This window comes from Stegostoma tigrinum, chromosome 1 (genome assembly GCF_030684315.1).
Source record: "Stegostoma tigrinum isolate sSteTig4 chromosome 1, sSteTig4.hap1, whole genome shotgun sequence".
NCBI lineage: Eukaryota > Metazoa > Chordata > Chondrichthyes > Orectolobiformes > Stegostomatidae > Stegostoma > Stegostoma tigrinum.
In genome coordinates, this window is record NC_081354.1 from 153491917 (window position 1) to 153518723 (window position 26807).

The 26807-nt window shown below is 39.9% G+C and overlaps 1 protein-coding gene across 6 annotated transcripts in view; it reads right to left on the reverse strand.

The window, feature by feature from the left end:
- The window catches only part of LOC125455412 (WD repeat-containing protein 7), a 626944-nt gene that overhangs the window by 418513 nt on the left and 181624 nt on the right, over positions 1-26807 (reverse strand). For 4 of the 6 annotated variants that reach the window (XM_059649557.1, XM_048537344.2, XM_048537324.2 and 1 more), the window contains 3 exons: positions 23019-23087; positions 21329-21447; positions 15963-16086 (listed from right to left, as the gene is read on the reverse strand). In XM_059649557.1, the coding sequence (XP_059505540.1) occupies positions 15963-16086; positions 21329-21447; positions 23019-23087 (312 nt within the window). The remainder of the gene's footprint in view (positions 1-15962; positions 16087-21328; positions 21448-23018; positions 23088-26807) is intronic. The other 2 variants (XM_048537354.2, XM_048537334.2) reach the window with 1 other exon arrangement.

Here is a 26807-nt window from a genome sequence, read left to right on the forward strand (position 1 = left end):
CGCATTTTAAGAAGGATGTGGAAACTTTGGAAAGGGTGCAGAGGAGATTTACTAGGATGTTGCCTGGTATGGAGGGAAGGTCTTACGAGGAAAGGCTGAGGGACTTGAGGCTGTTTTCATTAGAGAGAAGAAGGTTGAGAGGTGACTTATTTGAGACATATAAAATAATCAGAGGGTTAGATAGGGTGGATAGGGAGAGCCTTTTTCCTAGGATGGTGACGGCGAACATGAGGGGACATAGCTTTAAATTGAGGGGTGAAAGATATAGGACAGATGTCAGAGGTAGTTTCTTTACTCAGAGTAGTAAGGGAATGGAGCGCTTTGCCTGCAACGGTAGTAGACTCGCCAACTTTAAGTACATTTAAGTCGTCATTGGACAAGCATATGGACGTACATGGAATAGTGTAGGTTAGATGGGCTTCAGATTGGTATGACAGGTCGGCACAACATCGAGGGTCTGTACTGTTCTATGTTCTCTAATTAATAGCAGTCGACATGGAAGATCATGTAAAACCACCTCTATCTCAGATCGTGACTAACCAACCTTTTCAACATGAAGTGAACTGTGATAAGCCCCATGAAGTGATGTTCATTGACTTTCAAAAGATTTTGAACAAGTTACACATGATAGAATGGTAATTAAACTCAAAGCTTTAGGGATTTAAAGTAAACCTTAGTAATGCACAAGAAGCTGCCTGAGTATTGGAAGTACATGGTTTTTAGGGGATTCATTTCATAGTGCAAAGTTGGGTGCCTGAGGCACTGGTGCTGAGGGTACTACTGCTTCGAATTTACAAAAATAGAATGGATTCAGAAACCTACTGCAACGAGCTGGCATTTGCGAAAGATATCATAGTATATGGAGTAATGGAATTAGGCAGAGACAATGGAAAAATTAGACAGTGTTTAAGTGGGTAGGACAAAGAGAAAAATTGTAGTACAGCACAGAAAAATGTAAAATGTTACATAACAGAAAAAAATCCATTTTGTAATTCTCAGGAATTCTAATAGATTCAACACAGACGAAGTTAAATTTATTAAGTGTAGCAAACACCAAAACAATGTGAATCACCACAACAATAAAATATAAACCAAATGAGTAATGATGAAATTTCACAGTGCTCTGATCAGAGCATATCTTGAATATTGTGTCCAATTCTGGTCATCGAGAAACAAGAGAAACATATTAGGATTAGAGGCAGTAAAACAGCATTATCCTTGGTGTCATGGGAAGTGTGCAAGCAATGAATGAGGGAAAAAAATGAGGGAAAGCAAATCCAGAATATTACTTTAATTTGAACTAAACAATGGGGGGGGGGGGGGGGGGAGGGTACAACTAAGGAACATGGTTTCAAGATCATAAGCTGTACATCTCACACTAAAATCAAGAAAATTCTTTACATTTTGGTAATCACGTTGAGTAAATTTCCAGAAAGAGTTGTGGAGGCAAAAATACATATAATTTAAGAACCAAGGTGGAGGATAGCAAACAAAATTGGAATCTTTTCCCAACACCAAATATGTTTATCAATGTTAACTATTGTGTGATCTTGTAACATAGTGCAAAGTCACAAAGGAGGTGTCGGATCTAGATCATTTAACATTTGAGAAAAGGAATTAGATTACTATCTGGTAAAAACAGGATTGGGAGTAGTTGAACATGACTTAAATAATTTTTTCCTCTCTCCCCCTCCTCCTCCTTCTCTGCCCCACTGAAAAGTAGGTTATTATGAAGGGGAAAATCCATAGCAAAGCATGCATCTGGTTCAAATAAACTCAATAGGCCAAACGACATTTCCTTGTCGCCGCATTCAACTTTCCACGTAACAGCAGTCAATACAACACATCTTCTGATTCCTCTTTCAGCTAATCAGTTGGGTGGGGAATATCAAGAGGGGAAAAACAAACAAGCTCATGTATACCTGTCCCAGCTGGTAGCATGAGTCACAAAGTTGTAGGTGAGAGCTCTCCTTCAAGGCTTGAACTCATAACCTAACCATTTTACTGTATTACTGTAATGGAGTCCTTGAAATAATATATCAGTGTGAAGCCCTGTTTGCCTCATCCAGTGATGTTAATGGATGTAAAAGACAAGAAAAAGGGGCTCTCCCTGAATGCTGGACAATATTTCTTCCTCAATCTGAATCAAAACAGATTCATCGAACATTCAGGTTCAATCTGGGCAAATGCGAGGTGATGCATTTTGAAAGATCAAATTCAAGGGCGAACTATACAGTAAATGGAAAAGTCCGAGGGAAAATTGATGAACAAAGAGATCTGGGTGTTCAGGTCCATTGTTCCCTGAAGGTGACAACGCAGATCAAGAGGGTGGTCAAGAAGGCATATGGCATGCTTTCCTTCATTGGGCAGGGTATTGAGTACAAGAGTTGGCAGGTCATGTTGCAGTTGTATAGGACTTTGGTTCGGCCACATTTAGAGTACTGTGTACAGTTCTGGTCGCCACATTACCAAAAGGATGTGGATGCTTTGGAGAGGGTGCAGAGGAGGTTCACCAGGATGTTGCCTGGTATGGAGGGTGCTAGCTATGAAGAGAGGTTGAATAGATTAGGATTATTTTCATCAGAAAGACGGAGATTGAGACGGAGATTGAGGGGGGACCTGATTGAGGTCTACAAAATCATGAGGGGTATAGACAGGGTGGATAGCAAAAAGCTTTTTCCCAGAGTGGGGGACTCAATTACTAGGGGTCATGAGTTCAAAGTGAGAGGAGGAAAGTTTAAGGGACATCTGCGTGGAAAGTTCTTTACACAGAAGGTGGTGGGCACCTGGAACGCTTTGCCAGCGGAGGTGGTAGACGCAGACATGTTAGCCTTTTACGATATATTTAGACAGGTACATGGATGGGCAGGGAGCAAATGGACACAGACCGTGAGAAAATAGATGACAGGTTAGACAGAGGATCTTGATCGGTGCAGGCTTGGAGGGCCGAAGGGCCTGTTCCTGTGCTGTAGGTTTCTTTGTTTCTTTATTCACCTTATTTATTTGTGGGACTATGCTTTGTGAAAATTAATTGGCAGTATGCCCACATAGTAACTAAAACTACATTTCCGCAGGTAGTTAATTACACAAGAATCAAGACATTTTCAGGCAAACAAGTCACGTAGCCTAATGTATAGTACTTAGAGAACGCAAATTTCTTTCTTAACTGCAGCTTCTATGTCCGTAAGATGCATCATACTGGTAATTTTATGCTGTATACCAATTCCATGAATTTCTATTTAAAATGTAACCAACTTTCTGGACTGCTGACAGCTTTCGATTTAGGATGCACTGCCACAGGATGCAAAACATTCGAACTTCTACATACAAGATAAATGAAGGTGAAAAGTGAACAGTTAGAAATACCCAATTTCCTCAGCAAAATGTTTAATACGCTAAATATTTCTTGTTATACAAAATCGATTAACTGGTTCTCCAACTGACTGACTGCTGTCAAAAATAATCACAACAGGCAGTAGATTAATTCCCTCTAGGGATGAAATAAATAATAACCGAAATCCTAACACACCACCATTACTAGATTCATCAGTCTCATATTCCACAGCACTTCCATAGTTTCCACTCAAACAAGGTTTAAATACTCATATGCATTACAATCACAGTAAATCCTATTGTTTAACATTGTTTCATGCTCTATTACAAAAACCTATTTCTCAGGAATCAAAGCTAATACTAATAATTGCCTGAAAATACAATTCAGCTATTAAGCAGATTTGTTCGGAGAACGGAAATATTAAAGAAAACAAAAGGTTTCAATTCAGATAAGGAAGATAAATTCATAAGGCACTTCCAAATGTAGCATAATGGCATGTCCAAATAAAAGCAAAATCCCACCAATAAAATATAAACAGAATGAGTTGGGGGGAAAAATAAAATTTAGCAGTTCTGGCAGCAACTTGGAGAGACAGCATGTTTTAATGATTTGAGTTCAAGATGATGTTTCTCTAAAACTGTGTCATATTGTGCTCAAGACATTAACTCATTCTTTCTCCACAGATGCTGTTAGAGCTGTTTAGGCTTTTCAGCAGTTTCTGTGGTTATATTATAAAAGATTCCACATGATTTACTCATGTACAGTAACCATGTAAAGTCAACAAGTAATAGTTCTCTTGCGTATAACAGTAGGGAGCATGCAAAATATATATAAAGATACAGATCTTTGCAGGAGCAGATTCACCACTCCACTCCCATTTTAGTTTTACTCTGAAGGAACTCCACATTCCCGGTGGATCATTGAAACAGTTTTTGTGTGTTAGCAAATAACTGAATGGTTAAATGAGACAGGTATGATAAGTGGCTGAGATGGGTCAGGGTCAAGGAGAGAAATCAGAGGCCCAAGTACTACCCTCATTTGCAAGCCATTTACCAGCAGTAATGCTCCTGCCCCCACATCATTCAAGTGCCCAGAATTTGAAAGCATAATCAGAAAGGGGCTGAACACTCGTATCCCAGAAGGAAAAACCAATATATCTAGCAAAATCCGCATAAATGTATGACTCATCTTTTATACTTTAAAATGAACATCCAGTATGACAAATCTGTTCATTTCCAACAAACAAAAATAGAAATTTGCTGGAGAAACTCAGCAAGTCTGGCAGCATCAGTGAAGAGCGAAACACGGTCCAGTACCTGTAGTTCTTTGTTTTATTTTAGCGTTTGTTTTAAAGTTTTGTCTTTTTGTACTGATTTTCACTCCAGAATAAGATTAGTGAAACTCGTTGCCTTTTCAACTCGTTGCCACAATTAAAAAAGACAATCAAAAAATTAGACTTCTGGAATGATAGGTTTTCTATCAGGTGATTTGTCAGACAACTATGAACAACAGAGTGCAACGTGAATGGAGTGCTTGGGATTTTGGCGAACGGGACAGAGGATTAAGCGCTTTCGAAAAATCTAAATGTGTTTGTAAGTAACTTTAAACTGAAAGTTACCATTAAATTTCCAGGGACAGAGAAGTAAGGAGGAGTATAAAAACTATCCATTGAGGAAGAGTTAATTAGTTAATCAAGGAACGTAGCTTGAATAGATCTTTCCTACAAATGAGAGTTAACACTTTAGTTTTAGAGTGTGCAAATACAGCATCATTGTTTAAGTTGAACGGAGAAGGAGTTTGATGAGTTCAGATATATTGAGTCAGGAGGGGAAGGAAGTCTTCTGATTTTCTTTTTTCACCCATACATCTGCAGGCCAAACAGTCAAAGGGAACCAGACGGGTGTTCAAACGTCCCCCAAGATGATTTTGCTCACTAACTGGTTCTTCTTTCTGGGTGCTGGTGAGTGAAATGGATCCTCAGAGAAGGGCAGCCAAGGGCCAATCCTGTGGTACTGTGTATGGTTCACAGCGCCATGTGAAAGTGAGTACAGATAAAGGGAAGGACTAATTAGAAAATGAAAAAAAGAAATAAGGAGGGAGAAGGTTAAATAGGAGGGTAAGCTAACTGGTGTATAAAAGAAGATTGTGAGTGTTTCTTTAGACACATAAAGGGCAAAAGTGGGCATTGGGCAGCTGGAAATTGATGCTGGAGAAGTAGTAATGGTGAACAATGAAATGATTGTGGAACTGGATAAATACTGTGTGTCAGTCTTCACGGTGGAAGAAACAAGTGGTAGCTCAAAAATTCAAGACAGTTGGAGGGGCAGAGATGAGTGTGGTGGTCGTCATCACCAAGGAGAAGGTGCGAGAAAAACTGGAAGGTTTGAAGGTGGATAATTCATTTGGACGAGGTGGATTACACCCCAGAGCCTGAAGGAGATAGCTGAAAACAAAGTGGAAGTGTTACTAGTGATCTTTCAGGAATCACTGGAGTCACAGAAGATCCCACAGAACTGGGAAATCACAAATGGAAACCTCCTGTTAAGAGAATAAGGCAAAAGACAGGAAATTACAGGCAAATTAGCCTGACCTCAGCCAACAGTAAGATTTTGGAGTCCATTGTGAAGATTGAGACTCCTGAACGCTTGGAAATGCATGGTAAAATAGGGCAAAGTCAGCATGGTTTCATCAAAGGGAGGTCATGCCTGACAAATCTGTTAGGATTCTTTCAGGAGTTAACAAGCAGGTTAGACCAAGGAGGGCCAATGGATGTTATCTACTGGGTCATCCAGAAGACCTTTGACAAGGAGCCACATAGGAAGCTGCTGAGTAAGATAAGGGACCAACATGCTCGAGGCAAGATACTAGCATAGATAGAAGATTGGCTGCCGAGCAGAAAGCAGAGTGTGGGGATAAAAGGATCCTTCTCAGGTTGGTCGCTAGTAACAAGTGGTGTTCCACAAGGGTCAGTGTTAGCACTATAATTTTTCACTTGATATATTAATCATCTAGGTGAAGGAACTGAGGGCATTCTGGCTAGGTTTGCAGATGATATAAAGATAAGTGGAAGGACAGGTAGTAATGAGGATGTGGGGAGGCTGCAGAAGGATTTGGACAGCTTGGGAGAGTGGACAAAGAAGTGGCAGATGGAATACAATGTGGAAAAATGTGCAGTCATGCACCTTGTTAAGTAGAATAGAAGAAAACTTAAAAATCCAAAGTGTAAGGTGACTTAGGAGTCCAGCTGCAGGATTCTCTTAAGATTAACTTACAGGTTGAATCGGCAGTTAGGAAGGCAAATGCAACTTTGGCATTTATTTTGAGGGGACTGGAATGTAAAAGCAGCGACATATTTCTAAGGCATTATAAAGTTCTGGTGAGACCACATTTAGAGTAATGAGTGTGATTTTGGTCACCACACCTCAGGAAGGATATACTGGCCATGGAGCAGGTCCAGAAAAGGTTCACAAGAATGATCCCTGGAATGAAAGGCTTAACATATGAGGAACGTTTGAGGACTCTGGGTCTAGACTCTATGAGATTAGTAGGATGATGGGGGATTCTAATTGAAACTTACAGAATACTGAATGACCTGGACAGACTGGATGCTGGGAAGATGTTCCCATTGGCAGGAGAGACTAGGGTCCAGGGTACAGCCTTAGACTAAAGGGATGACCCTTTAGAACAGAGGTGAGGAGAAACTTCTTCAGCCAGAGAGTGGTGAATCTATGGAATTCATTGCCAAAAGGCTGTGGAGGCCAGCTCCAGTATATTTAACACACAGATAGATAGGTTCTTGATTGTCAAGGGGATTAACAGTTACGGGGAAAAAGTGGGAGAATGCGGTTGAGAAACTAATCAGCCATGATTGAATAGTGGGGCAGAATGGCCTAATTTTTGCTCCCATTTATTATGGCCCTTATAGAATAGTCAACATGACTTTTGTGTGGAAATCATGTCTCACTAACTTGCTTGAGATTTTAGAAGTAGTAATGAAGAGGATTAACAAAAGCAGAGCGGTGGACTTGATCTATGTGGACTTCAGTAAGGCATTCAACAAGGTTCCTTCTGGCAGACTGGTTAGCAAGGTTAAAGCACATGAAATTGAAGAACTAGCCATTTGAAAACAGAACTGGCTGAAAGGTAGAAAGCAGACGATGGTGGTGGACAGTTGCTTTTCAGACTGGAGGCCTGTGATCAGCAGTGTGCCACTAGGATCAGTTACTAGGTCTACTGCTTTTGGTCATTTATATAAATGATTTGGATGTGAACATAGGAGGTATGGTTAGTAAGCTTTCAGGCAACACCAAAATTGGAGGTGTAGTGGACAGCAAAGAAAGTTACCTCCAATTTGCTCAGATGGGCCAACAGGCTGAGGAGTGGTAAAAGAATTTAATTTAGATAAATGTGAGGTGCTGCATTTTGGAAAGGCAAATCAGGGCAGGACTTATAGATTTAATGCTAAGGTCCTGGGCAGTGGTGCTGAACAAAGAGACCTTCCAGTGGTTCATAGTTCCTTGACAATAGAGTCCAAGGTAGACAGTATAGTGAGGAAGGAATTTGGTATCCTTGCCTTTGTTGGTTAGTGCATCGAGTATAGGATTTGGAAAATCATGCTGTGGCTGTACAGGACATTAGTTAGGTCACTTTTGGAATATTGCATTCAGTTCTAGTCTCCTTGCTATGGAAGAACGTTGTGAAACTTGAAAGAGTTCAGAAAACATTGACAAGGATATTGACAGGGTTGGAGGTTTTGAGCTACAGGGAGAGGCTGAATAGGCTGGGGCTATTTTCCCTGGAGCTGCAAAGATTTTATGGACTTCGTCTATTTATCCATTTTGTGGGATGTGGGCATTGCTGGCTGGCCAGCAATTTAATACCCATCCCTAGTTGCCCTCGAGAAAGTGCTGGCAAGCTGCCTTCTTGAACTGCTGCAGTCCATTGCTGTGAGTTGACCCACGATGCCAGTAGGGAGGGAATTCCAGGATTTTTACCCACTAACGGTGAAATATATTTCCAAGTCAGGATGGCAAGTGGCTTGGAGGGGAACTTGCAGGTGGTGGCGCTCCCATACATCTGACGCCCTTGTCCTACTAGAGGGAAGTGGTTGTGGGTTTGGAAGGTGCTGTCTAAGGATGTTTGGTGATTAAGGGTGACCTAATACAGGTGTATAAATTCATGAGGTGCATGGATAGGGTGACTAGCCATGGTCTTTTCCATTGGGTGGGTGAGTCCAAAACTAGAGGTCATAGGTTGAAGGTGAGAGGGGTAAGAGTTAAAATGGACCTGAGGGATAAATTTTCATGCAGATGGTGGTGCGTGTATTGAATGAGCTGCTACAGGAAATGGTGGAGGTGGGTACAATTATAACATTTAAAAGGCATCTGGATGAATATATGAATAGGAAGGGTTTAGAGGGATATTAGCTAAATGCTGGCAAATAGGACTAAATTAATTTAGAATTATCTGGTTGGCATGGATGAGTTTGACTGAAGGGTCTGTTTCCATGCTGTACTGCTCCGTGACTCTAAATAGAAGGATAAGACAGATGAATGTGTGGCTGAAAGGATGACACAGGAGTTGGGGGTAGGTGCTTTACATTTCTGGACCCCAGGACTGGCTCTCTGAATCCCAAAACTGGCTCTCTGAGGAAGATTGCACCTGTAGAAACTAAAGGAGTACAAATGAACAGAGCCGAGTCTAAATTCCTGGTGAAGTATTTTAGTGTGCTGTTGAGAGGGTTTGTACCAAATCAGCAGCGATGAAAGAACTAACCAACAATACCAGGGAGGAATACCAGGGAGGAATACCAAGTACAAAAAATACTCAGACAGATAGGAGTGGAATAAAAAACACTGAATTAATAGACGGATGGGCAACAAAGGAGAAACTCAATCATTTTAAACCATAGTTATAGTGTGAATGCATGGAGTATAGTAATCAAGATTGGGGGGGGGGGGGGGGGGGCGCGGTTACAGATTGCTAGGTGGAATTGTCATGTGAACATAACAGAGATCTAACTCAAGGAACAGCAGTGATGGATATTAAAAACCCTGGATACTGTGTTCAGGAAAGGAAGCAAAGCAAGGGATGGCTGTATTAGTTAGGGAGAACATTACAGCGCTGCAGAAACAAAATATCCTGCACAGTTCAAAGACAGAATTGATTTGGTGAGAGCTAAGGAACAAAAAAAGTATCGGCTATAGGCTACCAACTAGTGAGAAGCATGTGGAAGAATAAACCTACAAGAAAATTACACAGAAGTGCAAATATTATGGAGTCCTTATCAGGTACTTCATTGACTAAATGCAAACTAGAATACTAGTGGTGTAAACAGTAGACAGAGACAGACATCCCTCAACAGTGCTAAGGAGAACTTTCTGTCGCAATTTGTTTCCAGTCCAATGCGTAAGGAGGAACTGCTAGACCTGTTTCTTGGAAATGATGTTTGAGTGTTGATCAAGTGTTAGTAAATCTTAGTGAAACATTGAGGGGACAACAATTAATGCATCATGAAGTTCAGGATTACGGTTAAAAAGAACAATGAACAATCCAGAACAAGAACAATTAACTGGGAAAGAGCCAACTTCAGTGGGGCAAGAGCCGAACTAGGCTGGGTAGACTGGAGCCAAAATTTGTCACACAAACTGTAGCTGAACAATGAATGAACAATCAAAAATGACCTTCACAGAAGAGACGATTCAGGCACAGTCAAGGTATATTTGCTTACAAGGCAAAGTTAGAACAAATGAATTCAGAGTGATCTGGATAAGAAAGGAAATAGAAATTAAGCTACGGAATATTAAGTGCACTTATGACAGGTGTCAGACAGTGCAATTGAAACCAAACTGATTACAGAAGGTTCAAAAAGGAGGTGAAAAGGCAAATAAGAGAAGCAAAGACGGATTATAAACAGACTCTGGCAGCTAATTTAAAATATAAATAACACTTCAAAGTATTCTATCAGCACATAAATAGCAAAGGGTAATAACAGGAGGAAAAACAGTGACCAAAAAGGGCATTTACAAATGGAACTGGGAGGTGGTGGGGTTGGGGAGCACAACTGGTGTGTTGAATGATTATTTTGTATCTGTCTTTACCAAGGAAGCAAATGCTATCTGGGCACTGGTAACAAAGAAGGAAATTCAGTCACTAGAAGAGTCAATGAGAAAGCAGCATTTCATAAGTTGGCAGTACTTAAGAGTTGCCAAGAAACCAGGTCCAGATGTGATGCATCCAAGGATGAGGAGGAAAAGTGAATGGAGATTGCAGAGCCTGTAGTCATAGGTTTCAGTTTACCTTAAATGTGAGGGTGAGGTCAGAGGACTAAAGAATTAAAAATGTAACATCCTTGTTCAGAAAAGGAGTAAGGATAAGCCAAATCACAAACTAGTCAGCTTAAATTCAGTGATGGGGAAATTTTTTGAAATCATATATCATGATAGAATTAATAGTTATAAGGACAAATACATGTTAATTCAGAGCAGCTATCATAGATTTGAAGAAGGTGTTTAACTAAATTGCTGGGAATGCTTTGAATAGGTATTAGAAGGTTATTGAGCTTAATGCTGTTGTGAATGGACTTGGAAAAAGTGTTTAACATGGTGTCACACAATAGATTTGTCGGCAAAGTTAGGGTTCATTGAATAAAAGGGACAGTAGCAACATGGACATAAATTGGCTGAGCGGTTAATGGATATTTTTCAGGCTGGTGCAAATTTTTAACGGAGTTCGCTGGGGGTTAGTATTTGATACTTATTTCTCCTGATACAAGTTAATGTTTTAAACCCTGGCGTAGAGAGAACAATTTCAAAGTTTGGGTATGTACAAAATGCGAAAACATTGTGAACTGAGAGAAGGACAATGCAGAGCTTCTGAACGACATTGATAAATTGGTGGAAAGGGCAAATATGAAGGTTAACATGGAAAAGCGAGAGGGGATTTTTTTTCGAAAAACGCATGAGGAGATCGTATAGAATAAAAAGGAATGACTCTAAAGGATGTGTGGAGGAAAAAAAATGACCTGGGTAATATGTACTTAAGTCATTCTAAGGGACCTAGGTCAGCCTCAGATGACTGTGTGGAGTTTGCACATTCTCCTCGTGACTGTGCGAGTTTCTTCCAGGTACTCCGGTTTCCTCCCACAGTCCAAAGATGTGCAGGCCAGGTGGACTGGCCATGTTAAGTTGCCCGTAGTGTTCAGGGATGTGTAGGTTCGGTGGGTTACGGGGGGGGATGCTGTGTGGGTCGGTGTGGACTTGTTGAGCCAAAGGGCCTGTTACCACACTGTAAGGGCTCTAACATTCTAACATTCATTCAATGTGACAGGCCAGGTCAATAAAATAGAAAGCTAGTCGGCAGATGGGAAATAAAAAGTAGGAATAAACAGGTATTTTTCCAATTATCAGGCAGCTATTAGTAGGGTACCACACATCTAAGTGCTTAGACTCCAGCTATTCACAATGTATAATAGTAATTTAGAGGCCGGTTATAAACATTACACTTCCTGGTTTGCAGACAATACAAGTTGGATGGGAGGGTGAACTGTGAAGAGGTTGCAGAGAGGCTTCAGTATGATTTTGACAAGTTACGTGACTGGACAAATGGCAATTGAAGTATAATGCGGATATCTTTGGTCAAAAAACCAGGACATTTGATAATGCGAACGGCAACCGATTAGTAAAGAAGGAGACTTGGTGTCTTTATATACCATCCTCTGATCAGAAGCAGACAGTGAACATAGCAAATGACATGTTGGCCTTCATAGCAAGAGGATTCAATTACTGTGGCAGTTTTGGTCTCCTTACCCAAGGAAGGATTTTCTGGCTTTTGAGGAAGTATAACAATGGTTTACCAGGCTGATTCTTGGGATAACAGGTCTGGTGATGAAGAGAATTTATAATCTTTGTAATCTTTAGAATCTTTAAATATTGTTAAAGCAGAGGTCATAGAACATATAGAACATAGAACATTACAGCACAGTACAGGCCCTTCAGCCCTCGATGTTGTGCCGACCTGTCATACCGATCTGAAGCCCACCATACCGATCTGAAGCCCATAGTTACTCCCTCAAAGAATTCTAGTAGATTTGTCAGGCATGACCTCCCCTTGATGAAACCATGTTGACTTTGCTCTATTTTACCATACGATTCCAAATATTCAGAAATCTCATCCTTTACAATGGCCTCCAAAATCTTATCCATGACTGAGATTAGGCTAATCGGCCTGTAATTTTCTGTCTTTTGAATTACACCTTTTTTTAAAACAGGGATGTCACGTTAATGATTTTCCAGTACTCTGGGGCCCTCCCTAACTCGAGTGATTCCTGAAAGACCACCACTAACACTTCCACTACCTCTTCAACTATCTCCTTTAGAACTCTGGGGTATAGTCCATCTGGTCCAGGTTATTTAACCACCTTCAGTCCAATCAGTTTTACTCGTACCTTTTCCTTGGTGATGGCCACCACACTCAGCTCTGCCCCTAACTCTCTTGAATTTTTGGGAGATTACTCATGTCTTCCTGATGCAAAGTAATTATTCAGTTCCTCAGCCATTTCCTTGTTCCCCATTACTATCTCTTCACTGTCATTTTCCAGAGGTCTGATGTCCACCTCGGCCTCTCTTTTGCCCTTTATATACCTAAAAAAAAATTGTCCAGTCTTCATTTACATTATTGGCTAGTTTCCCCTTATCTTTAATCTTCTCCCTTCTTACTCCTTTTTTTGTTGCCCTCTGTTGGTCTTTGTAAGCTTCCTAGTCCTGTGGTTTCCCACTGGTCTTCGCCACATTAAATGCTCTCACTTTTGCTTTTATGATATCCCCGACTTCCTGAGTCAGCCATGGTTGCCTCATCCTCCCTGTATCATGCTTCTTTTCCCTAGGGATTGTTCCCTTGTACAATTTTTCAGCGTTTCTTAGACCTTTAATACATTCTATCATCTTGCATTCAAAGCAATCCACCGATGAACACATTATGTTTTCCCACAGTAGAAATAATCTTTACATTAAATGGTTGAAACAATAGATTGTATCAGAATAGTCTCATTTTAAGTTTTAACCTTTTCAATGAAAGGATTATGGTCTGTACAGATTAATATTTCTTTGCTGTCGTGTCAGACATATACTTCAAAGCCTTGAAAAGCCAATAAAAAAAGTAATAATCTCAAAGTCTCCTTTTCTACAGTTGATATACAAGTTTAATTTCTTACAGAAGTACCCCATTGGCTTCTCTATTCTTGACTCATCATCCTGTAACAAGATAACATTCATCCCCAAGTTACTACAATCAATTGCCATTTTGAAAGGTTTGGCCAACACTGGTTCATTTATTGGGAATGCCTTCAGCTGTTTAAAGATTGCTTGGAGTTCTGATGACCATATCAGTTTTTCTTGTGTCCTTAACAATCTAACTAACCGGAGAGCACAGGAAGGCATGCCAGGTGCAGTGCCAAGCATACCTGAAAATGAGATGTCAACCTGATGAAGCTACCAAACACAACTACTTGCATGCCAAACGGCAGAAGCAGCAAGCGACAGACAGAGTTAAGCGCTCACACAACCAACGGATCAGATCTTAGGTCTACAGCCTTGCCCCATCCAGTCACGAATGGTGGTGGACAATTAAACAACTCACTAGATGAGGCTGCTCCAAAATATCCCCATCCTCAATGATAGAAGAGCCCAGCGTATCAATGCAAAAGATATGGCTGAAGCTTTTGCAGCAATCTTCAGCCAGAAGTGCTAAGTAGATGATCCATCTCATCTTCCTCCAGTGGTCCCCAGCATTACAGATACCAGTCTCCAGACAATTTGATTCACTTCATGTGCTCTCCGTGATGGAAGGCATCATCAACATTGCTGTTAAGCAACACCAGCTCAGCAACACCCTGTTCAGTGATAACACAGTATGGAGCTGGAGGAACACAGCAGGCCAGACAGCAGCACAGGAGCAGGAAACTTGATCTTTCTTCATAAATGGGGAAGGGGAAGGGAGCTGGGAAATAAATAGACAAGAGGAGGGGGGTGTATGGTGATGCAGGGAGGAAGCAGTAGGAACTGGCCAGTGGGATGGGAGGGGCAGATGGGTAGGAGAGAAGATGAACAGGTTGTGTCAGGTCAAGGAGGCAGGTCGGACATGGGATGAGGCCGGGGGGGGGGGGGGGCGGATTTAAAAACTAGTGAATTCCATGTTTATCAAGGATATGCAACAACATAGAGCTGAGTTTAAAATTAGATCAGCCGTAATCTTATTGAATTGCAGAGCAGGCTCAAAGGGCTGAGTGGCCTACTCTTGTTCCTTGTTTTTAAGTTCGTAAGCTGGCTGGTTAGGACTACATTTATCAGAGTTTTGAAGAACGAGGAAGTGAGATTTCACAGAAAGCAGCAAAATTAATACAATACTACACAAGATAAATGCAGGAATGATGATCCTGATGATCAGGGACTCCAGAGCCAGCACAATTTTAAGGATCCTGGGCTGAGATGAAAAATTTCTTCAGCTGGAATGGTGAGCTGTGGAATTCTCTGCCACAGAAAATGGTTGAGCCCAAAACAGTCAATGTTTCCAAGACGAATTTGACATAGTGCAAAGAGCCAAAGGGATCAAAGGATATGGAGAGAAAGCAGGAAAAAGGGTATCGAGATAATCAATCACAATCATGATTGTGGGGTGATGACAGCTTGAAGAGCCAAATGGCAAATTTCTGCTATTTTCTATGTTTTTGACTAGCATGAGGCAATGTACATAAAGTGAGACTCAGCTGGCCAAAAAATAGCTGATGGATCTGTGGTGTGGTGACCAGTTGTCAGTGCCAAAAGTCTCCGCCTGCTAACAACTAATACTTAAAGCTCAAAGAAACCTAGTTTATCTTCCCGCACCAGCTTTTATAAGCTGACCAATAAACCAAAGACTCTGTGCCTTTTTCAGGAAAGTGAAAGGAGAGGAGGAGCTACAAGTCCTGGTAGGCTGAAAAGATCATCTCAGTGATCCCTATAGACAGGAGGCCTTCCCAGATTTTCCATCCACCCAAAAAAAACTTCTTTTGCTTTCTGTCTGAGAAAGTGTACAAGGGAATTTTATAAAAGGGTTAGAATTTTAGTCAGCAGAGTTATATTTTTAAACAGTTCACAGCAGTCTATGAGTAGTCAAAATCTATTTATTTCCAATAAATAGTGACTCATGTCACATACAGAAACCTGGTCTGCAGTTTCTATTAACTTGGGTCTTAAAATACAGCTATACTGAGAAATTTTGTGTACTTGATTAAATCTTTAACTTTTGTAATGACTCCACGAATATTCAAGATTGATTTCCAGTGAGTTATCCTAGTGAGGCATGATATTTTGTCTGACTGAGTAATATAACTAGATTATTGGAACAGCTTCATCTCACTCCAGCCCATCTAAATGTGACAGAAATAATAATGGTGCTTTCAAGTGACATTTATAAAATGTCTCACATTAACATGCTCCAAAATTCAAATCAAAATAAAAGGCGAACAAAAATGCAGATTGGTTTCTAATATCATTATTCATAAAATCACTGGTAACCTATAGGCCATCATCACTCCATGTGACCCTTTGCATATTCGTAACTATGCGACTGAGAAGACCATGAAGATACTTACGCGACATAATGTTGTCAACATATTGTGGCAAGTAGGGCGCCCACGTGTCTATTGTTTCCTTCCTTCCTTCTTTCTCGATTCTTCGAAGCTCTGCCAACAGTAAAGCTTGAGCAGCTTCCCTCACCTTTAAAGGAAAGTTAGTTAAAATATATTCATTTTAGTGTGAAAATCTAGAAAAGGTGAACTAAATTTTTTTTAAACAATATACAGAATTGATCAAGATTTTAGTGTATGTTTTGTAAACATTTATAAATTGTAGATAATCAATTAGTGGATAAAAACACAAGAAAAAGGTAGAGAAGCTGGATGTAGAGCCCCTCAAACCTACTTGGTTTGGAGTCATGTACATGTTAGACCAACCTAATTTGACTTGTTGTTGTCACATGTAACGAAGTACAGTGAAACGTTTTCTTTTGTGAGCAGAACAGGCAGATCATAGCAAACAAGTACATACCAATCATAAGGTGCTTCGACAGAGCAAGGCATACAAGGTTATAACTGCACAAGAGGTGCACAAAAGCAAGGTCAACATTAGACTGAAATTAAGAGGCCCATTCAGCAATTTAAGAGAAGATGTTCTTGAACCTTTTGGTGCATGTGTTCAAGCTTCTTCATCTTCTGCCTGCTGGAAGAGGTTGAAAGGGTCTTTGAAGATGTTGGCAACCTTTCCACTGCAACGAGAAGTGTAAATGGAATCCACAGATGGAAGGGTGGCTTCCATGATGGTCTGGGCTGCGCACTCAACTTTCTGTAGTTTCTAATGGCCCTGGACAGAGCAGTTGCTATACCAAGCCGTTGTGAACCGAGATAGAACACTTTCTATGGGGCATCTGTAAAAGTTGATGAGCATCTTTATGGACACATCAAATTTCCTAAGCCTCCTGAGGATGGAGAGGCATCATTGTGCCTTCTTGACCGTTGCATTTACATGGGTGATCCAGGGCAGATTGTTAGTTATCATCATTCCTAGGAACTTGACACTGCCGGCTCTCTCTACCTCAGCTCAACTGATGTAGACAGGGGCATGTCCTTGCCTTTTCTTCCTAAAGTCAATGATCAGTTCTTCTGTTTTGCTGACATTGAGAGACAGATTGTTATCATTATACCACGACACCAAGCCGTCTATCTCCTTCCTGTACTGAGACTCATTGTTGTTTGACGTCCACCCTACAATGGAGGTGTCATCAGCGAACTTGTCAATGGCATTCGTACGAAATTTGGCTGCACAGTTGAGAGTGTACAGGGAGTACAATAGGAGGTGAGTGCACACCTTGAGGGGCGCCAGTGTTGAGGATTATTGTGGAGAATGTGCAGTTGTCTAACTTCAGTTAATTGTGATCACTAATTGTGGTCCGTGGGTCCGGAAGCTGAAGATTCAGTTGCACAGCGTGGAGCCATGACCTGGGTCCCGGAGTTTTGAGATTAGTCTGGAGGGAATAATGGTGTTGAAAGCAGAGTTGTAGTTGATTAGGTGAAGACGGCAAGTTTTTTCCCCCATGAAGGACATTTGTGAACTGGCTAATTTTATGGTAATCCAGCAGTTACATGGTCATCTTTATTACAGGCGTTCTTTACAGCATATTTATTCATTAATTAGAATTCAATTTCTCTGTTGCTGCAATGAAAGTTAAACACATGCTTCTGGTAAGCTAGCCTAGATCTCTGAAGTACTAGCCTACTAACATCAGCCTGCTCCTTGGGCAGTCCCTTGAGACCAAGGATGGCTTTGCAATAACAGCCATTAAGCCTCAGTCCTCAATGAAGAGCCTAAGGGAGGGAATTTGAGAGCTAAACACTTGATTGATGCAGCAAAGAAAATCAGAGATTCTGAACAGATCAGAGTTGGAGCAATATAGAGATGTATATAGGTTGTAAGCTGGCAGCCACAGGGTTGGGAAGGGGCAAAGCCATAGGGGGAGTTGAAAGGATGGAGGAGAATTTGTAAATAAATGCACTGCCTGACTGGGTCAGCAAACACAGAGTTAATACCTTAACATTCGTCAAATTTCACTTATACACAACAGGCAGAGTTTTACCAGGCATACTGAGGGTTCAAAGCGGGAGGCCAGCTAACAAAACTTTAAAACAATCAACTGTAGAGACTGCACATTAATGGATGAGTACTTTAGCACTAGATAAGCTGAGGCAGAAGTGAAGAAAGGCAATAATGCAAATAAATTGTTTTTCAAACACAGCAAATTCACCCTATCTTTGAGTGCATTATTGTTTCTTTTAAATTTTGAAGGGATGTGAAATTTCCAAGAGACTGGTTTCATTGATTCTCTAAGTGATCACTAAACTCTTGTTAATTGAGCCAATGCAAGTATTTTAAGCAGGTGGGATAATGGTAAATATGTCAAATCGAACAGCTAACTGACCAATGAAAAAGTTTTTAAAATTAGTTGAGTGGATAATCTATATATTCTCAAATAACACAATGAAATCCATTTTTAGTTTTTCATGTTATAATGCAAACTTTGGTAATGTTCTTAAAAGCAGGCAGTGGTTCAGTGTTCAAGTTATTTATCAAAATGGCAAAATCCCAGTAGCTCTTCATTTAACTCCTCTTGGTAAGTCTCTCACAAAACAACACAGACAACAAAATTTCTGCCACAATGGCAGAGGTGTGATGCCAAGGCTACCCACTCATTTATCAAACCTAGATACCACAAACCATTTACTAGTTTCTATGAAAAGCACTAAAGCTGTAACAGCCAGCAAACTGTTACCTGGTAGCCATGCAACACAAATTCTCCATTACAGCTTCACATAAACTTATTCCAACATCATATTGGAAACATGAAATCGGGAAACTGTAAATCAACGCAATCAAAATATGAACATTTCACTTATTTTACTTTAACACTAAGCACAACCAATGCAATTAAATTTGAATGTTAAATGATACTTGGAGAGAAATTGAACATAAAGGACCCCATACCCACACCTAATGAAACTAATGTAATATACAAAATATCATGCAAGGACTGTGAGAAATATTACATAGACCAAACTGGGAGAAAACTGACAATAAGGATACACTAATACCAACCAGCCACCAAGAGATACGACCAATTCTCACTGGTCTCAACACACGTCGACAAAGAAGGATACGAATTTGACTGAGACAATACATTCCATGATAGAGATAGTAAGAACTGCTGATGCTGGAGTCAGAGATAACACAGTGTAGGGCTAGAAGAGCATAGCAGGACAGGCATCATCAGGGGAGCAGGAAAGCTGACATTTTGGTTCAGGATAACAAAGTGTAGAGCTGGATGAACGCAGCAGGCCAAGCAGCATCTTAGGAGCAGAAAAGTTGATGTTTTGGGCCAAGACCCTTCTGATGAAGGACCTAGGCCCAAAACATCAGCTTCTCTGCTCCGAAGATGCTGCTTGGCCTGCCATGTTCATCCAGTTCTACGCTTTGTTATCTCGGATTCTCCAGCATCTGCAGTTTCTATTATCTCTAATACAATTTTGGTTCAGGACCCTTCTTCAGAAATGGGGGAAGGGGGAAGCGAGCTCAGAAATAAATAGAGAGGAAGGGTGGGGCTGGGGAAGGTAGGTGGGAGGGTGATAGGTGAGTGCAGGTAGGGAGTAGTGGGGATGTGAGGAGTGGATAGGTGGGAGAGAAGATGGACAGGTTGTGTCAGGTCAAGGAGGTGGGGATGAGAGGGTGGGGTGGGGTGGGGGGTGGGGGGGCGAGATTGGTCAAAGGGATGAGGCCGGGTTTGGGGAGATTTTGTCTGTCTAGATTGAGGAGACCAAGCGGAGGCTCGGAGACCACCTTGTAGAGAACCTGCTCTTGGTTTGCGACAAATGGCTACACCTTCCAGTTGCGAACCATTTCAACTCCCCCTCCCACTCCCTGGGTGACATGTCCATCCTGGGTCTCCTCCAGTGTCACAATGACATCACCTGGAAACTGGAGGAGCAGCACCACATATTCAGCCTTGGGAACCTACAACCCAATGGCCTCAAGGTGGACTTTACCAGTTTCAAAATCTCCCCATCCTCGGCCTCATCCCATGATCAACCCTCCCTCTCATCCATTACCTGACAAAACCTGTTCATCTTCTCTCTCACCTATCAGTTCCAGCCACCTCACTAGCCAATCCCCACCAGTGTGTACCTGCACTCATCTATCACCATCCCACCTAGCTGCACCAGCCCCACCCCCACCCCTCCCTTCTCTATTTATTTCTGAGCCCCTTTCCCACTCCCCCTTTCCTGAAGAAGGGCCCTGACCCAAAACATCAATATTCCTGTGCCTCTGAAGCTGCCTGGCCTGCGGTGTTCCTCCAGCTCCGCACTGTGTTATCCCACATTCGATGACAGTTCAAGTCAAACAGAGACATGCCAGGGAATTCCTGGAGGCTTGGCATTCTAACCAGAAATCCATGAACAAACATATTGAACTGGACCTGATATACAAATCACTGAAAAAACAGAACCGGAAGTCATGCCAGCCACCCCAGCAAACTGAGGCATATAAATTACAAGCAGGACAGAGCACCAATATTTCACCGGAGGTGCACTAATTACATTACTTAGCAGGGGGACAAAACGTCTGTAATCAAACACACCGGCTCGGCAAGCACGTTTACAATCTCATGTGTTGGACCGTACCAACTTGTTGAACTAATAAATTATTACATAATGATGGAATGGGTTACAACTTGGGTTTTAAAAGGCACATATTGTAGGAAGAATAAGAAATGGTGACAACAGCTAATAACGTCAATTTGAAGAAAGACTGATTTAGATTAAGAAATTATATGATAAGCCTCTATCACAACACTGAAAATTGTATTGCATGTGGAGAAGCTCTCTCTTTCGTGGACTTCATTTTGCATTTAAGGTTCAAATCCTTAAAATATTCTCCAGATCAACATTAATCTGTTCTCATTATTCATCCTCTGTAAATTATAATTGCTTCCACCACCAACATAACAATAAGCATTGTTTCCCATGTAATACTTGGCGGAGTCAGTCAAATCAACACTGTATAAACTCCAATTCTATTAGGTATGAAACAGTACTTTTTAAATGTAGAATTTACTTTCTCTCAGAACCCTAAATCAGAGGAAAACCAGATAATGTTGAAAAGAATGCTGTTCTCTTGCCAATATTAGGAAAATTAACTCAAAGTAATGCGAATATAAATAATTCAATGACATTTACACCGTAGTAGCTGTCTATTTGTTCATTTATTACTAAAAACAAAATTTTGCCCAAACAAGAGAAGCTTTATCGAAAGGGAATGGTTCAAAGAATTCAACTGAATTAGCTTTATTGTTATTCCGTTAAGCAACCTGTTAGGCACACATACAATTTAAAGTATTATTTCTTTAAAGTTGTACCTCTAAACAACGATCTTGCCATCGTCGGGCCAACATCTCCAAAAGTGGAGGTCTAAAGTTGTCCTGCCCAAGGTGATCAGGAAGCATTACACAATGCATAGCTGCTAGCTGACTCCAGCCTACAAAAGTACATCAAGCACATTGTGCGTGAAGATACATTGACGAGGAATGCACAGTCACGAAAATACAAACGATCTTTGCACATTTCATTCAAAGCAGGGTGTCAACATTAAGTTCAACTGGTGCTACTACAGAAGCCTGCAAAGGAATACTAATACTGCTGGTGACCTTGGTGCAATAAAATACTTCTTAACCATTACATGTTTAACAACATATTTAAAAGGCAGCAGAATCTTTTTCATTTGCAGATTTCTCAGGCGAAATACAATGTCCTATTTGAAAACTGAATTGCCAGTCTTCCACAAAGAACATTTAAAGCATAGAATAATCAAAAAGTCTAAGATTTCGATGATGGCCAAGTTGATTCTAACATTCAAAATTACAATTACGTAATTCATTTATATAATGACTTTGTTCTTCTAAATTGCAATGATTAAATACAATAAAGGCACTTTTGTCTGTTTAAATTGCGACAACATACAAAATTGCTCAAAATGATAAAGGCAACAATACATTGTGGACTACAAAGACAATAAAACTGATCATTTTGACAAAATATCCAACAAGGATTTTACAAGAAAGTGTGCAGAAACAAGGAACATAATTTACACATCAACAGATTTAGTGTCATTCTTAGTTCCAAAATTACTTTCATATTTTATTGTGTTAAAGTGATGCAAACTGTTTTGGCCCATTAAACAGAAAAATGGGAATCTGAGGATGTTCTAATACCATAAATAATATCCTGCATAATCCAAAATATAGCAATCAAATGGGAATTTTATTTAAATCATAACCAAATAATATTCAAGGGAAATATCCATTCTCTACTGGTGCAATTCAGATCTTCTTGCAACTATTTTTCATGATTTACGCCACTTATTAGAAGCGACTTAGTACACATTTCATACAAAATTCATTAATTTGGCAACATTAAATTTCACCTCAGTGAAAAGCTGTGGGAAGGTCTTTCTTGATGATGTAAATGGAATGGATCATTTTGTCACTGCATTGAAAGCTACATAAAACATCCTGCCCTGAGACAAACATTGATCAGCAACTTTCAACAAGAGAAAATTAAACAAGATGATCATCCGGGGTGATCTGAATAGCCAGTAGAGTTATCTCTTCCTGTTGTTTTGGTTAGCTGTTCAGATTGTTTTATATTCTTGGACTATGATTATTCTCAATTGTGTTAAGTATATTTCATTTGTTCCAGCAAAAATGTTCCCAATACTTTTCACCCTATACAAGAAGTCAAAATAAACATAGTTCAAACTGTTTTCAAAGCACAATTTTCCTGAGTTAGAATAAAATTTCAGCCATTTACAATTTTTATGCATCTAGATATTTTAATAAATATATGATGTTCTTCATTCCAAGATGAAAATAGACGTATGGAAGCAAAACAAAAGTGCATTCTAACAGGTTTCTTATTTCAAAGCTTGAGGAACATTTCTTCCCCTGTACAATGCACTTCAACATACGTAAGACTAGTTAATGCCACATATATACTACTAAAATTAACAAGATGGAAGTGATATGATGTATTAGAGAGGGAGCAGAATACCTTCATTGACTGAGGGGCAGTTATGTAAAACATTGCCAGAGCAGTCAGCCTCATGGGCAGCAACAGCAGCTTGGAGAGGAAACGGAAGACAGAAAAGAGAAGAGAAGCAGAGTAATTTTTAGAGGACAAAATAAAAATAATAGTATTAGTAAGAATGGAAAAATGTGTCTGTAAAGATAGTAATGGATATTGAACCACAGTTTAGTAAACCTTACATTTATTAGAATCCAGAATTATTATAACTATAATACCTTTGCATTAAAAGAAATCAAAAGAAAAGAAATGTCATTAAAATTCAATTAATGCACCCTTCTCTCTAAAGTTATAATGAGCATTACATGAGCTAATAATAATCCCAGGTTATGTAAAACCATGCATATATAGAAAATGCCTGAATACTTCAGCAATTTTTTTTCCAAAAGCAATCTAACAAGTAGTACTATTTGTAACAATGTATGAACAATGAATGACACATTTGACATAAGCTGGTTCAAATTTACGGGAGATAGTATTTCAATAAAAATTAATTCCTCTAGCCTAATATACCAGTTACCAGTAAAAAAGAAACGCAACTACTGAGCATCGGCTATAATCCACTGAGCACAAAAATTGACAGCAAAATAAAAATCATTTGAATTTTATTCAGTAGTAGCTATTACTTATTATTTGCAGACTCTAGCCTACAATCAGTGGGCATTTAAGATAAAGTATACTCAACTCCATCTCGGAGCATTTTTAGAAAGTTTCTCTCATTGATCATTTCTAGATATATAAACGAGTCTAAATTTTGTCATAAATTACTTTTCTATGGAATATTCTGTAAGCATCTCATTTCTTGCTGGCTCTCTAAAAATATTACTTCTCTCTTTAAAATGGTTCTGCAAATATAGAGGCAATTTTTATCCTGTTCAATGCATATGCACTTACATTTCAATGATATCAGTTTATATTTAGGATAAATGATTAATTATTATAGAGCACATGCTCATAACATGACCAAAGATTTGTCCAACCATTAAGTATCTATCCTAAAAATAAACTGACATTATTGACATGCAAATGCATACGCATTAAGGCAACGGTAACACTCCGATCATGTTACAAGACTGGTAACATTTCAATCTGAATTACTACCGAACTAGAAACTCAAACCTCACCACTGCAGCAGGGGGACTTGAAGCTAGAAAATTCAAACAAAAAGCCAGGATCAGGGATGACATTCAGTGAAACTATCAGTGAAGGAAATCAGCCTCTGTTACATAATCTGGCCTTTAAGTGATTCCATACCATAATCAAGTGGTAGACTCTTAATCACTCTTTGAAATAGCCTTGCAAGCCACACAATTTTGTCAAATCATTGCAGGAACATTATGCAATAGTAAAACTGGAAGGGCTATCTAACATTAACAACGGCACCGAAAACGACAAAGGCATAGCCTGACCAGTCAAAACTGCAACATCCTCCTTACTATCCCACAGGAATTTTTGCTAAAAGAAAAAGATACAGTTAACCTACAAAGTCATAATAACAATGTCATAGCTTACAATGACATAACAGAGACATAAGAACTTCAATATGGTTGGGGAATTTTTATTTTCCTAATATAAACCCATGTAGTAATGGTGTAAAGACCACAAGATCATAAGATTCAGGAGCAAAAGTAGGCCATTCAGCCTATTAAATCTGCTTACTTATTAATCATGGTTGATCTGTTGATCCACTTTTCTGCCTTTTCCTCATGATCTTTGATTCCCTTACTGATTAAAAATCTATCCCAGCCTCGGGTATGCTTAATGACCCAGTCTATAGCCCACAGTGGTAAATAATTCGATAGATTCATGACACTGAGAAGAAAAAATTCAAGGGAGGAGAACACAGAACTTAAGTGTGTTCAGGATAATTTATTTGATCATTGAAATTCAGGTCACATGAAATAAGTATCGTCAAATCTGGAATTACTGCAAAACCTCAGTTGGTCTGGCAACATCCGATGACAAAGACAATGTTTCAAGTCTACTGACTCGATGTTCTGATGAAGAGTTACTGGACATGAAATGTTAACACTGTTTTCTCCCCACAGATGTTGCCAGACCTGCTGAATTTCTCCAGCAATATTTATTTTTATTTCAGATCTCCAGCACCTGCAGTTTTTTTGTTTTGTTGTCACATCTGGTTGTCCAAACTGTGTTGAGTCAAATTGATTTAATGTCACTTGGGAAATATGAAGGAAACTGTGATTTTAATATCATGAAATTTTGGTTAGCTGTGAAAAATGTCAATAAGCAATTCACAGTAAAAACATTTATTTGCACAAGATCTAATTTCAGTGGTTTGAGAACTGATCCATCCTGGGTAAACTGGAATCAAAGATTGCAACGAGTATATCTAGAAACACTCAACATAAAATTATCACCAACAAATCCAATCAGGTATTCGGAAAAAAATTCTTTATCCAATGTATAATAAGCATGTCAAACTCACTAGCACTGGAGTGACTGAAGTAAATAAAAACTGATGCATTTATGAGGAAACTCCACAAACATAAGGGATGGAAAGGATGGCTAGGTTGATTCAAATGGCTTGTTCCTTTGTTATATATTCTATGTAATCACATAGAATTGTTAGGCAAATTCTAATAAAACTATGTTTTGTTTTTAAAGAAGTGACAGTTTGAATAAGTTCAAGTACATTTCTATAATGTTGAAAGACAAGTTTAACAAAGCTAGAATTCTCTGGATAATGATAGAGATCAGAAAGCTTTGAGCATGGCCAGCTGGGGGACAGCACATCCTGACTGAAATATAGCTAGGCTAAGGGCATGTATCTGGGAATTTGAGCACAGTTGGAATTCGGTGTAGAAGGGAAAAGATGCTTTATGCATTTATTTATGCCAGGAACAGCATGTGCACTGGAAGTGTCTCAAGTTGCAGCTCCGACAGGTCTGGGCTTTGGACCTTGCACTGTAGCTGGAGATACAGTGAAGCATCTGCAAGGTGGAGTGCGCCTTGGATAGGAGGTACAGAAAAGTGGTCACACTGCAGGTTAAGACTCAACAGGCAGGAAGGACATGGATGGCCACAAGGCAGAGCAACAGCAGTGCTGAAGACTCTTATGGTTATTCCCCTGCAAAATGGATATACCTCTTTGGAAATTTTCAAGGGAAATGGCCATTCAGGGGAAAGCAGCAACAGCCAAATTATGAGTACTATGGTTGGCTGTGCTGGAGGAGTGAAAACAGGAACAACGTTGCTGGTAAAGCTCAGCAGGTCTGGCAGCATCTGTGAAGAAAAAAAATCAAAGTTATCATTTAAGGTCCCATGGCCTTCCTCAGAATAGTTGAGGAACGGTCATCAGACCTGAAACCTTAACTCTGATTTTTTTCTTCACAGATGCGGCTAGACCTGTTGAGCTTTTCCAGCAACGTCTGTTTTTGCTCCTGATTTACAGCATCCACAGTTCTATCAGTTTTTATGGAAGAGTGAAAACTGGGCGAATGTAACAGTTGCAGGGGATTCTATTATAAGGAGAATAGAAAGGTGCAATTCAGGCTCCATGGCGGTATGTTGCCCCTCCGGTTTAAGGGTCAAGGATTTCTCAGTCACTGATGGTAAAAGGATGTAGGCACAGAAGGTGGTAGGCAAATGTATATTGGCTTTCAAGTGAGAGAATTTGAATAAAGAACAGGAAATCTTGCTGCAATTATACAAGGTCTTGGTGAGACCACACCTGGATTACTGTGCGCAGTTCGGGTTTCTTATCTGAGGAAGTATATTCTTGCTATGAAGAGA